The sequence below is a fragment of the Engystomops pustulosus genome, chromosome 10 (genome assembly GCF_040894005.1).
Source record: "Engystomops pustulosus chromosome 10, aEngPut4.maternal, whole genome shotgun sequence".
Classification (NCBI taxonomy): Eukaryota; Metazoa; Chordata; class Amphibia; order Anura; family Leptodactylidae; genus Engystomops; species Engystomops pustulosus.
The window spans coordinates 103,236,836-103,251,256 of NC_092420.1; the positions used below are offsets into that span (position 1 = coordinate 103,236,836).

At 54.5% G+C, this 14,421-nt stretch overlaps 1 protein-coding gene across 1 annotated transcript in view; it reads right to left on the minus strand.

Moving 5' to 3' along the window:
- SSBP3 (single stranded DNA binding protein 3) overlaps window positions 1-13,675 on the minus strand; it is a 38,215-nt gene extending 24,540 nt beyond the window's left edge. Inside the window, exons 1-4 of the mRNA XM_072128938.1 lie at window positions 13,348-13,675; window positions 3,424-3,496; window positions 2,660-2,721; window positions 2,036-2,120 (exon numbers count right to left, since the gene is read on the minus strand). Of these exons, the coding sequence (XP_071985039.1) occupies window positions 2,036-2,120; window positions 2,660-2,721; window positions 3,424-3,496; window positions 13,348-13,403 (276 nt within the window). The 5' untranslated portion in view covers window positions 13,404-13,675. The remainder of the gene's footprint in view (window positions 1-2,035; window positions 2,121-2,659; window positions 2,722-3,423; window positions 3,497-13,347) is intronic.
- Window positions 13,676-14,421: the final 746 nt, after the last annotated feature.

A 14,421-nucleotide genomic window follows, 5' to 3' on the forward strand; every position in this document is an offset into this window, starting at 1 on the left:
CGGGAGACTGACCCCTGACCCCAGAGGTCACACGGCGGGCCCCGCTGAAGCCCATTAGTGAGATCACATGACCCTGTACTGGAGGAAATAACACGGATTCTCAGGAATCTCCTTCCCCGTCCACAATGTAACGTGTTACAGACGCTCCAGTCCATTGGCCGCTGACAGTGCGCCATTTTCACTTGCTCGGCCGGGTCTTAAAGACGTCGTCTGTCAGATCATCGGAATAAAGGTTTTGTCAATGTCCATCGAAACGTTTCTTTTCCCAATTAGCCAATCCCTAACAGCAATAACGAAACCAATCAACACAAGACGGCAAAACCACAGGGACCGAGTTCTCCTACATTAGGAAACGATATAGATGATCGGATGCAGGGGCACAACTAAAGCAGTAGCTGCCAGAGCGGCTGCTATGAGGCCCGCAGTGTCAGGGGGCCCCGGCATCTGACCGGACACACTAAAGAATGGAGGATGTGCACCGTTATATACTTATTATGTACAATGTGCAGCACAATATGTATACAGCACTAACATCTACAGTACAGAGAGCCGGGAACTCAGATAAGAAATAACCCAACTTCCTGCTGTCGTCTTCCTCCGTGTGGTCTGCAGTTACTAGGACAGATATGTGCCCTCATCCCCTCTGGGATAAAAGGACTTCCCTGGAGAGGGGGGCCCCATTCAGAAGTCTGCTATGGGGCCCAGCCTCTCCCAGCTATGACCCTGTATGTAGAGTATGAGAACCTCAAGGTAAATACAACGTGTTCTAATACACAGGCAACTTATAGCCCCAGCAATCACCAAGACATAAAGCCCATCAGAACATCACAGCAAAGCACCAGCGTGATCCGTAATCTGTCCAGCACTCAGCAGGTACCAGAGGACGCAGTGCGAGGCCTCCACGCCATGTACACGACACCTGATCATCATGTACAAGTCACGTGATCCGTAATCTGTCCAGCACTCAGCAGGTACCGGAGGACGCAGAGAGGACGCAGTGCGAGGCCTCCACGCCATGTACACGACACCTGATCATCATGTACAAGCCACGTGATCCGTAATCTGTCCAGCACTCAGCAGGTACCAGAGGACGCAGTGCGAGGCCTCCACGCCATGTACACGACACCTGATCATCATGTACAAGTCACGTGATCCGTAATCTGTCCAGCACTCAGCAGGTACCAGAGGACGCAGTGCGAGGCCTCCACGCCATGTACACGACACCTGATCATCATGTACAAGTCACGTGATCCGTAATCTGTCCAGCACTCAGCAGGTACCAGAGGACGCAGTGCGAGGCCTCCACGCCATGTACACGACACCTGATCATCATGTACAAGTCACATGATCCGTAATCTGTCCAGCACTCAGCAGGTACCAGAGGACGCAGAGAAGACGCAGTGCGAGGCCTCCACGCCATGTACACGACACCTGATCATCATGTACAAGCCACGTGATCCGTAATCTGTCCAGCACTCAGCAGGTACCAGAGGACGCAGTGCGAGGCCTCCACGCCATGTACACGACACCTGATCATCATGTACAAGCCACGTGATCCGTAATCTGTCCAGCACTCAGCAGGTACCAGAGGACGCAGTGTGAGGCCTCCACGCTATGTACGTGACACCTGATCATCATGTACAAGTCACGTGATCCGTAATCTGTCCAGCACTCAGCAGGTACCAGAGGACGCAGAGAAGACGCAGTGCGAGGCCTCCACGCCATGTACACGACACCTGATCATCATGTACAAGCCACGTGATCCGTAATCTGTCCAGCACTCAGCAGGTACCAGAGGACGCAGTGCGAGGCCTCCACGCTATGTACGTGACACCTGATCATCATGTACAAGTCACGTGATCCGTAATCTGTCCAGCACTCAGCAGGTACCAGAGGACGCAGAGAAGACGCAGTGCGAGGCCTCCACGCCATGTACACGACACCTGATCATCATGTACAAGTCACATGATCTCTGTGCAGGATAAGCCTTCATTTATTCCATTACACAGTAAACATCATATCCGGAATCACTTACGTAGTCGTGGAAAGCTTTAGCTTCACTTGAATGTTCACAGGTGTCTCTGCGCTCCGGCGCTGCACAGTACAGGTCCCAAAATACACTGGGGGAGAACGAGAGGTAAGAGGTCAGTATCCGGACACAGAAAAACATTCACACAAGGATTCATCAATGAGGGAAAAGCCCAATACAAAATCTCAGGTGCAGAGAACGACCACGCCACATCCCGTTTAGTGTTTACAGCTCCCGTGCAGAGCAATGTGTCTAAGGAGCGGCTTTATAATGTAATCCTGCAGCCCTGGTGTTCCCATAGACATGAGAAAGCCGCAGGGATTTTCCTATGTTTAACCATCATTATCAGTCCTATAACATGAGCGATCCCCAGGTTCACAAAAAAGGGGTGTCCTGCACTATACTCGGAGAAACAGGAAGCCGGAGGAGCAGGAAGTACACACAACCTATAATCCATAATACAGGAATGGGGACTCCCGTTCTCAGGGGGTTATACCCTACACTGTGCTGCACCACTCGCGGCCACTACCCGGTGCAGGGCGCTGTGCTATTGCTGATCTGCGAGGGGAGTCGGACCCCCACTGACCCGATATGGACGACCCATCGCTTGTGATCACACATCATACTCACCACCACCATGAATGTAAGAATCCTGGAGGTTCCCCTAATGTGATGTTCTTCTCCCACCGTATCTGGGGAGGACAATGGATAAAAGATGATATCAATTATAGACTGGACAACAGGATAAAGCCTAAAGATATTCAGCAGACCCCATTAAAAGGATCTACCACCAGGATGAAGGACTGTATGCAAATGAGCCCGAGGGGAGCCAACTCCAGCATAGCGAAGGCTGATACAGATGTGAACAGAGTCATAACCACAAGATCTGTGTCAGGTTCATCTGCCGACCTGGAAAGACCCTCGCACTTTCTGGGAATAACTGCAGCAGGAAAAGCTGCAGAATGCCCCCCACAAGTTTCAAACAGCTATTCCTTATACTCACACCACATACATGCATGCTAGGTTTGACCGAGCATGCATGTGTTACAGACGACTTCTTATGGAACAAGGGATGAGACATGTTTTAGGTCATCAACCCACCCATCCCCCTCACATCTGCCTTAAAGGGGTTGTCTGGAGGTTGATAAACATGGCTGCTTTCTTCCAAAAACACCACCACACCGGACCGTGATTTGTGCTGGTGTCGGCTGCACAGAGATGAATGGAGCAGAGTCGCACACCCCGGCATAATCCATGGTCAGGTTTGACGCAGTTTTTGGGAAAAAAAGCAGCCATGTTTTTACACCTCCGGAAAACCCCTTTAAGGGGAATCTCAAGATACATGATCTGTATGAAGCATGGATCCAAAAAGATTAAGAAGTCCTGGTTCTCACCTCCGACAGGAACGTCTGTGCAGATTTCTGGGCTCCAACGTGAAGTAGATATTCATATACATAAAGAGCGAGCCTGCAAGAGAACAAAGTGATAAGGAGAGGTCCTGCCGAGCACACGGACTGCACAGTATCTAGAAAACACACAAGGAGAAGATTATATCACACTGATCCGCAGTTACAGCTTGTCTTGTATGGAAAGCTGCATTAACCATTCTGCGGGCTTCAGAGCTGTAATCTCCCACCATTCTCTGCCTAAATGTCATCCCCAGATGGTTATTTGCATTCTGGTTATACACCTGGAGGTAAAAGTGTTCACATATAGGAAAACCCTACATTACAGGAGCTCAGGATTGGCCGCATGTTACATTCATGGGGGCTGAACAGGTCGATTTCATAGTCCCTCTATGAAATGAGAATACATGCATGCTCAGCCAATGCTTAGGGTAATCAAAATGATGAACTTAAAGGAAATCTACCATCAGAATCCTGATAAACCAGGGACACTCATAGACCCAGGCACCGGGACTGGTAATCTTCCTATACGTGTTATCTATGGCCTCCTGCCTTCTAAAACTTTTTTATGCCAGTGAGCCAGGAGGCCTCCAAGGGGTGTTACCGGGGCCCCTACCACTCTGCAGCTTCACAGGCTGTTACACTGTTTCCCCTTCCCCCTCAGCATCTCTCCCCTCCCTCTACCTCCATTAATCTCACACAGTTGCTCTTGCACAATTTAACAGCCTGTGAAGCTAAAGCACGGAGGGACACTGGTAACACACCCAGAGCCCTTCTGTCACAGCACATGGATCTCTGCGTGAATGCCCCTGGTTTATGATGGATTTTGATGGTAGGTTTTGTTTCCTTAGTTAAGTAGAGAATCCGGGAAGGTTGACAGCTCTGCACTATGATACGGAATGCAATGCTGCAGACATTTCTGATACATGTGAATTCGCCCCAAAACAGCTCATTACTGACCCACGAGCTACAATAGTGTATAATGTGGAATATATCCTCTGCAGCAGATTCCCGCTATGTATAGCTGAGGCCATAGAGAAGGTCGGACAAGGGGGCGGGGCTCCGAAACACGAAATACCAGGGAAACAGGAAAAGAAGAAGAAACCTGAACCACAGACGACAGGAAAACCGAGCAGAGCGGAGAAAATCATGGAAATCAGGGGAGAAAAGAATCTGATGGAGAGCTGAATGCAGAGAAGTGTGGGGTCAGGACCTGCAATCACTGGGTACGCGCTGCCAGGGGGCACTACCACGGGGGCACTACCACGGGGGCACTACCACGGGGGCACGGAAATCGCTCAATGCAATGTCCTCCAGAATGGGCTAGAGGGATAGAAGCAACGTTCTCCACATCGGATCCAGTACAAGCCGCCACCTGATAGCCCGCAGTCTGCCGCCCGAGGAAAGGGTTCTACAAGAAGGAATGCCCCCGCACCTACCCCCTTCCTGACTATAGCGCGGGTCATCAACACAATTAGCGAGGACCCAGCGCAATGCAAAAAGAATAAAGGGCAGAGTTACCGAAAAAGTTGGGTCAAATGCTGAAAACTCTGATGCATTTATGTAGCACGAGGCGCGGCTTACGTAAAAAGGGGCACATCTTGTTTAAAGGGGTTCTCCAGTCATAGCAAGTTATGGACTATCCACGGAATGGGGGCCTAACTTGCTGATCAGTGAGGGTCTTAGTGATGGGACCCCTAGGGGTCTCCAATACTGGGGTGTGTTACACCCCATGTTATGCCAGAAATGCAGGGAGCAGCCAGGGGCACAGCAGACCCCGATCACCATCACCGGGATCCAGCCATTAGCAGGTTAGGCCCCATCCTGTGCACAGCCCATAACTCCCTATGACCGGAGATCCCCTGTAGGGATTAGGCCTCCAATGTGGCAAAATACGTGAAAATACTTGGTGTAAACTGTAATGCCAGATTCATCTGACGTCACAATGATAAGGCTGGCACCAAGGTATTACAGGAAAACACTTGATGATCAGGACCCCCACTATCCCCCGGGTGCACATCCTTCTGGGATCTATGGGCGGCAGATTATTGCTGCAGGTTAGGGGGAGACCCTGGAGATCATACTATAGTATCACCTTATAGACCGAGTATACGGCGGCAGCTACCAGCCAGGCGCATGAGCCACAGACATGCACCGGGGCATCACTTATAGTGTCATAGATATTATAGCTTATATGACTGACACAGGTCCTATAAGTATATAGGGTAGGGTATATACTGGGCCAGGAATCCCACCATAGAGCACACAGCACAGCGTCTCCTATAACACAGAGCACAGGAGGCAGACAACTCCATGTAATATAACCAGAACTAATGGATGTATAGTCACCACACACAGGGGTAAATATAGTTACAGGACACACACACTGCCTCCTATAGGGGTAAATATAGTTACAGGACACACACACTGCCTCCTATAGGGGTAAATATAGTTACAGGACACACACACTGCCTCTTATAGGGGTAAATATAGTTACAGGGCACACACACTGCCTCTTATAGGGGTAAATATAGTTACAGGGCACACACACTGCCTCTTATAGGGGTAAATATAGTTACAGGACACACACACTGCCTCTTATAGGGGTAAATATAGTTACAGGGCACACACACTGCCTCTTATAGGGGTAAATATAGTTACAGGACACACACACTGCCTCTTATAGGGGTAAATATAGTTACAGGACACACACCGCCTCTTATAGGGGTAAATATAGTTACAGGACACACACTGCCTCTTATAGGGGTATATATAGTTACAGGACACACACACTGCCTCCTATAGGGGTAAATATAGTTACAGGACACACACACTGCCTCCTATAGGGGTAAATATAGTTACAGGACACACACACTGCCTCCTATAGGGGTAAATATAGTTACAGGACACACACACTGCCTCCTATAGGGGTAAATATAGTTACAGGACACACACACTGCCTCCTATAGGGGTAAATATAGTTACAGGACACACACACTGCCTCTTATAGGGGTAAATATAGTTACAGGGCACACATCGCCTCCTATAGGGGTAAATATAGTTACAGGGCACACACTGCCTCTTATAGGGGTAAATATAGTTACAGGGCACACACTGCCTCTTATAGGGGTAAATATAGTTACAGGGCACACACTGCCTCTTATAGGGGTAAATATAGTTACAGGACACACACACTGCCTCTTATAGGGGTAAATATAGTTACAGGACACACACACTGCCTCTTATAGGGGTAAATATAGTTACAGGACACACACTGCCTCTTATAGGGGTAAATATAGTTACAGGGCACACACTGCCTCTTATAGGGGTAAATATAGTTACAGGACACACACACCGCCTCTTATAGGGGTAAATATAGTTACAGGACACACACACTGCCTCTTATAGGGGTATATATAGTTACAGGACACACACACTGCCTCTTATAGGGGTAAATATAGTTACAGGGCACACACACTGCCTCTTATAGGGGTATATATAGTTACAGGACACACACACTGCCTCTTATAGGGGGAATATATAGTTACAGGACACACACACTGCCTCCTATAGGGGTATATATAGTTACAGGACACACACACTGCCTCCTATAGGGGTATATATAGTTACAGGGCACACACACTGCCTCCTATAGGGGTAAATATAGTTACAGGGCACACACACCGCCTCTTATAGGGGTATATATAGTTACAGGGCACACACACTGCCTCTTATAGGGGTAAATATAGTTACAGGGCACACACACTGCCTCTTATAGGGGTAAATATAGTTACAGGACACACACACCGCCTCTTATAGGGGTAAATATAGTTACAGGGCACACACCGCCTCTTATAGGGGTAAATATAGTTACAGGGCACACACACCGCCTCTTATAGGGGTAAATATAGTTACAGGGCACACACACTGCCTCTTATAGGGGTAAATATAGTTACAGGACACACACACTGCCTCTTATAGGGGTAAATATAGTTACAGGGCACACACACTGCCTCCTATAGGGGTAAATATAGTTACAGGGCACACACACTGCCTCTTATAGGGGTAAATATAGGTACAGGACACACACACCGCCTCTTATAGGGGTAAATATAGTTACAGGACACACACACTGCCTCCTATAGGGGTATATATAGTTACAGGGCACACACACCGCCTCCTATAGGGGTATATATAGTTACAGGGCACACACACCGCCTCTTATAGGGGTATATATAGTTACAGGGCACACACACCGCCTCTTATAGGGGTAAATATAGTTACAGGGCACACACACCGCCTCTTATAGGGGTATATATAGTTACAGGGCACACACACTGCCTCTTATAGGGGTAAATATAGTTACAGGGCACACACACCGCCTCTTATAGGGGTAAATATAGTTACAGGACACACACACCGCCTCTTATAGGGGTATATATAGTTACAGGGCACACACACCGCCTCTTATAGGGGTATATATAGTTACAGGGCACACACACTGCCTCTTATAGGGGTATATATAGTTACAGGACACACACACTGCCTCTTATAGGGGTAAATATAGTTACAGGGCACACACACTGCCTCTTATAGGGGTAAATATAGTTACAGTGCACACACACTGCCTCTTATAGGGGTAAATATAGTTACAGGACACACACTGCCTCTTATAGGGGTAAATATAGTTACAGTCACAGCTATCGGGAGCAGATACATTGTTACATTGTAAGTAATTGTTACAAATATTTAGAATGGGGGAGGGGTTACAGAGAACATTGCTGAGCACTGGATGGGGGGTGATATCAGGTCTATAAGGAATGACTAGGGATATAAATCATCCTGACATCAGGTTCACAGGCAGGAAGGGAAGAAGATGGTGGGGGGCAGGAGTGAGGGGGAGGGGCAGTGGTGATACAGGTATCTAAGCCAAATGTGCAGCAAACGTGGGGTCAGGTAGGAGGGTGTTCTGTTATAGACAGGTTGGGGGAGCACCAGATAACACGAGGGGTTCTCTGGGATTGGGGTCCAGACATTATAGGAGGAAGCGTCAGGGAGGGTTATATAGTCAGGTTACAGGGTTCAGCAGGTAACATGGGGGGCACATGGGATTTACTTGTAGGTATTAGGGGTCTAACACTAGGGGGCGGGTTAGGGGGTGCCGGGGTCTAACACTAGGGGGCAGGTTAAGGGGTGCCGGGGTCTAACACTAGGGGGCGGGTTAGGGGGTGCCGGGGTCAAACACTAGGGGGCGGGTTAGGGGGTGCCGGGGTCAAACACTAGGGGGCAGGTTAAGGGGTGCCGGGGTCTAACACTAGGGGGCAGGTTAAGGGGTGCCGGGGTCTAACACTAGGGGGCAGGTTAAGGGGTGCCGGGGTCTAACACTAGGGGGCAGGTTAAGGGGTGCCGGGGTCTAACACTAGGGGGCAGGTTAAGGGGTGCCGGGGTCTAACACTAGGGGGCAGGTTAAGGGGTGCCGGGGTCTAACACTAGGGGGCAGGTTAAGGGGTGCCGGGGTCTAACACTAGGGGGCAGGTTAAGGGGTGCCGGGGTCTAACACTAGGGGGCAGGTTAAGGGGTGCCGGGGTCTAACACTAGGGGGCAGGTTAAGGGGTGCCGGGGTCTAACACTAGGGGGCAGGTTAAGGGGTGCCGGGGTCTAACACTAGGGGGCAGGTTAAGGGGTGCCGGGGTCTAACACTAGGGGGCAGGTTAAGGGGTGCCGGGGTCTAACACTAGGGGGCAGGTTAAGGGGTGCCGGGGTCTAACACTAGGGGGCAGGTTAAGGGGTGCCGGGGTCTAACACTAGGGGGCAGGTTAAGGGGTGCCGGGGTCTAACACTAGGGGGCAGGTTAAGGGGTGCCGGGGTCTAACACTAGGGGGCAGGTTAAGGGGTGCCGGGGTCTAACACTAGGGGGCAGGTTAAGGGGTGCCGGGGTCTAACACTAGGGGGCAGGTTAAGGGGTGCCGGGGTCTAACACTAGGGGGCAGGTTAAGGGGTGCCGGGGTCTAACACTAGGGGGCAGGTTAAGGGGTGCCGGGGTCTAACACTAGGGGGCAGGTTAAGGGGTGCCGGGGTCTAACACTAGGGGGCAGGTTAAGGGGTGCCGGGGTCTAACACTAGGGGGCAGGTTAAGGGGTGCCGGGGTCTAACACTAGGGGGCAGGTTAAGGGGTGCCGGGGTCTAACACTAGGGGGCAGGTTAAGGGGTGCCGGGGTCTAACACTAGGGGGCAGGTTAAGGGGTGCCGGGGTCTAACACTAGGGGGCAGGTTAAGGGGTGCCGGGGTCTAACACTAGGGGGCAGGTTAGGGGGTGCCAGAGGTCCGTGCATCACCCCGCGGGCACACAGTGGGTATAACCCTAGGGGCAGGTTTGGTGGGACCGGTGTATAACACTAGGGTTGGGTCTGGGGTCCAGCAGGTCACCCCGGGGCCACACAGTGGGTATAACACTGAGGGCAGGTTAGGGGTCCGGCAGGTAACTCCGGGGGTCAGTGCATCACCCCGGGGGCACACAGTGGGTATAACACTACGGGCAGGTTAGGGGGTGCTGGGGTATAACACTAGGGGCAGGTTTGGGGTCCGGCGGGTCACCTCGGGGGGCACGCAGTGGGTATAACACTAGGGGGCAGGTTTCGTGGGGCCGGTGTATAACACTAGGGGGCAGGTGTATAACAGTAGGGGCAGGTTAGGGGGTGCCAGGGTATAACAGTAGGGGCAGGGCAGATTAGGGGGTGCCGGGGTATAACAGTAGGGGCAGGTTTAGGGCCCGGCGGGTCACCCCGGGGGGTCCGTGCATCACCCTGGGGGCACACAGTGGGTATAACACTAGGGGCAGGTTTGGTGGGACCGGTGAATAACACTGGGGTTGGGTCCAGCAGGTCACCCCGGGGGCCCATGCATCACCCCGAGAGCACACAGTGGGTATAACACTAGGGGGAAGGTTTGGGGTCCGGCGGGTCTCCCCGGGGGTCCGTGCATCACCCTGGGGGCACACAGTGGGTATAACACTAGGGGCAGGTTTGGTGGGACCGGTGTATAACACTGGGGTTGGGTCCAGCAGGTCACCCCGGGGGCCCATGCATCACCCCGAGAGCACACAGTGGGTATAACACTAGGGGGCAGGTTTGGGGTGCAGGGGTATAACACTAGGGGGCAGGTTTGAGGGTGCCGGGGCGTCCGGGTATCACCCTCTGTGCACACAGTGGGTATAACACCAGGGGGCAGGTTTGGGGTGCAGGGGCATTACACCAGGGGGCAGGTTTGGGGTGCAGGGGCATTACACCAGGGGGCAGGTTTGGGGTGCAGGGGCATTACACCAGGGGGCAGGTTTGGGGTGCAGGGGCATTACACCAGGGGGCAGGTCTGGGGTGCAGGGGCATTACACCAGGGGGCAGGTCTGGGGTGCAGGGGCATTACACCAGGGGGCAGGTCTGGGGTGCAGGGGCATTACACCAGGGGGCAGGTCTGGGGTGCAGGGGCATTACACCAGGGGGCAGGTCTGGGGTGCAGGGGCATTACACCAGGGGGCAGGTCTGGGGTGCAGGGGCATTACACCAGGGGGCAGGTCTGGGGTGCAGGGGCATTACACCAGGGGGCAGGTCTGGGGTGCAGGGGCATTACACCAGGGGGCAGGTCTGGGGTGCAGGGGCATAACACCAGGGGGCAGGTCTGGGGTGCAGGGGCATAACACCAGGGGGCAGGTCTGGGGTGCAGGGGCATAACACCAGGGGGCAGGTCTGGGGTGCAGGGGCATAACACCAGGGGGCAGGTCTGGGGTGCAGGGGCATAACACCAGGGGGCAGGTCTGGGGTGCAGGGGCATAACACCAGGGGGCAGGTCTGGGGTGCAGGGGCATAACACCAGGGGGCAGGTCTGGGGTGCAGGGGCATAACACCAGGGGGCAGGTCTGGGGTGCAGGGGCATAACACCAGGGGGCAGGTCTGGGGTGCAGGGGCATAACACCAGGGGGCAGGTCTGGGGTGCAGGGGCATAACACCAGGGGGCAGGTCTGGGGTGCAGGGGCATAACACCAGGGGGCAGGTCTGGGGTGCAGGGGCATAACACCAGGGGGCAGGTCTGGGGTGCAGGGGCATAACACCAGGGGGCAGGTCTGGGGTGCAGGGGCATAACACCAGGGGGCAGGTCTGGGGTGCAGGGGCATAACACCAGGGGGCAGGTCTGGGGTGCAGGGGCATAACACCAGGGGGCAGGTCTGGGGTGCAGGGGCATAACACCAGGGGGCAGGTCTGGGGTGCAGGGGCATAACACCAGGGGGCAGGTCTGGGGTGCAGGGGCATAACACCAGGGGGCAGGTCTGGGGTGCAGGGGCATAACACCAGGGGGCAGGTCTGGGGTGCAGGGGCATAACACCAGGGGGCAGGTCTGGGGTGCAGGGGCATAACACCAGGGGGCAGGTCTGGGGTGCAGGGGCATAACACCAGGGGGCAGGTCTGGGGTGCAGGGGCATAACACCAGGGGGCAGGTCTGGGGTGCAGGGGCATTACACCAGGGGGCAGGTTTGGGGTGCAGGGGCATTACACCAGGGGGCAGGTTTGGGGTGCAGGGGCATTACACCAGGGGGCAGGTTTGGGGTGCAGGGGCATTACACCAGGGGGCAGGTTTGGGGTGCAGGGGCATTACACCAGGGGGCAGGTTTGGGGTGCAGGGGCATTACACCAGGGGGCAGGTTTGGGGTGCAGGGGCATTACACCAGGGGGCAGGTTTGGGGTGCAGGGGCATTACACCAGGGGGCAGGTTTGGGGTGCAGGGGCATTACACCAGGGGGCAGGTTTGGGGTGCAGGGGCATTACACCAGGGGGCAGGTTTGGGGTGCAGGGGCATTACACCAGGGGGCAGGTCTGGGGTGCAGGGGCATTACACCAGGGGGCAGGTCTGGGGTGCAGGGGCATTACACCAGGGGGCAGGTCTGGGGTGCAGGGGCATTACACCAGGGGGCAGGTCTGGGGTGCAGGGGCATTACACCAGGGGGCAGGTCTGGGGTGCAGGGGCATTACACCAGGGGGCAGGTCTGGGGTGCAGGGGCATAACACCAGGGGGCAGGTTAGGGGGTGCAGGGGCATAACACTAGGGGGCAGGTTAGGGGGTGCAGGGGCATAACACTAGGGGGCAGGTTAGGGGGTGCAGGGGCATAACACTAGGGGGCAGGTTAGGGGGTGCAGGGGCATAACACTAGGGGGCAGGTTAGGGGGTGCAGGGGCATAACACTAGGGGGCAGGTTAGGGGGTGCAGGGGCATAACACTAGGGGGCAGGTTAGGGGGTGCAGGGGCATAACACTAGGGGGCAGGTTAGGGGGTGCAGGGGTATAACACTAGGGGGCATTACACTAGGGGGCAGGTTTGGGGGTGCCAGGGGGTCCATGCATCACCCTGGGGGCGCACAGCGGGTATAACACTAGGGGCAGGTTAGGGGGTATAACACTAGGGGCAGGTTAGGGGGTATAACACTAGGGGCAGGTTAGGGGGTATAACACTAGGGGCAGGTTAGGGGGTATAACACTAGGGGCAGGTTAGGGGGTATAACACTAGGGGCAGGTTAGGGGGTATAACACTAGGGGCAGGTTAGGGGGTATAACACTAGGGGCAGGTTAGGGGGTATAACACTAGGGGCAGGTTAGGGGGTATAACACTAGGGGCAGGTTAGGGGGTATAACACTAGGGGCAGGTTAGGGGGTATAACACTAGGGGCAGGTTAGGGGGTATAACACTAGGGGCAGGTTAGGGGGTATAACACTAGGGGCAGGTTAGGGGTCCGGTGGGTCACCCCGGGGGTCCGTGCATCACCCCGGGGGGCGCACAGTGGGTATTACACTAGGGGGCAGGTTTGGGGGTGCCAGGGGGTCCGTGCATCACCCCAGGGGCCGCACAATGCCCGCCGCAGGCCGCACTTACTTCTCCCGGGCCTGCCCGTCTGACGGCACGGCGGATCCTTTCCCCTTGGCGAACATGACTTGTGGCGTCCGGGCGACACCCGGTGCGGGGCGGAGCTAGTTCCCGGTGTCCGGCGGGCGCTGGGTGGGTGCTGGCTGCGGCGCTAGGTGCTCAGTCCCGGGCTGTGCTCACGCTGCCTGGCCCCATGTCCCGCTGTCCGTGCTGTGTATATCCCGGGCCTGGCCCAGGTCTCCCCCCGTCTGCTGCATGCGCCGTGTGTATGTGAGGAGAACGTGTCCTGGAGGGGGCGGGGCTTCCGCTGCCCCTCACCCCGCGCCGGCCAATGGGAGCGAGCGGGGGGCGCCCATTGTGTGCGGCTCCGGAGGCTTTGTGTGCCCGGCGTGCGCCCCCCATAGCCGCCGCTCAGACAATAGCCCTGGCGGGGGGAGATCTGCACCGGGGGGCAATATACAAGGGGTACTATACACAGGGGGCAGGGGGTGTTATACACAGGGCAGGGGGTACTATACACAGTACAGGGGGTATTATACACAGTACAGGGGGTACTATACACAGTACAGGGGGTATTATACACAGTACAGGGGGTATTATACACAGGGCAGGGGGTATTATACACAGTACAGGGGGTGTTATACACAGTACAGGGGGTACTATACACAGGGGGCAGGGGGTGTTATACACAGGGCAGGGGGTACTATACACAGTACAGGGGGTATTATACACAGTACAGGGGGTACTATACACAGTACAGGGGGTATTATACACAGGGCAGGGGGTATTATACACAGTACAGGGGGTGTTATACACAGTACAGGGGGTACTATACACAGGGCAGGGGGTACTATACACAGGGCAGGGGGTACTATACACAGGGGGCAGGGGGTGTTATACACAGGGCAGGGGGTATTATACACAGGGCAGGGGGTATTATACACAGGGGGCAGGGGGTGTTATACACAGGGCAGGGGGTATTATACACAGGGCAGGGGGTGTTATACACAGTACAGGGGGTACTATACACAGGGCAGGGGGTATTATACACAGTGCAAGGGGTACTATACACAGTACAGGGGG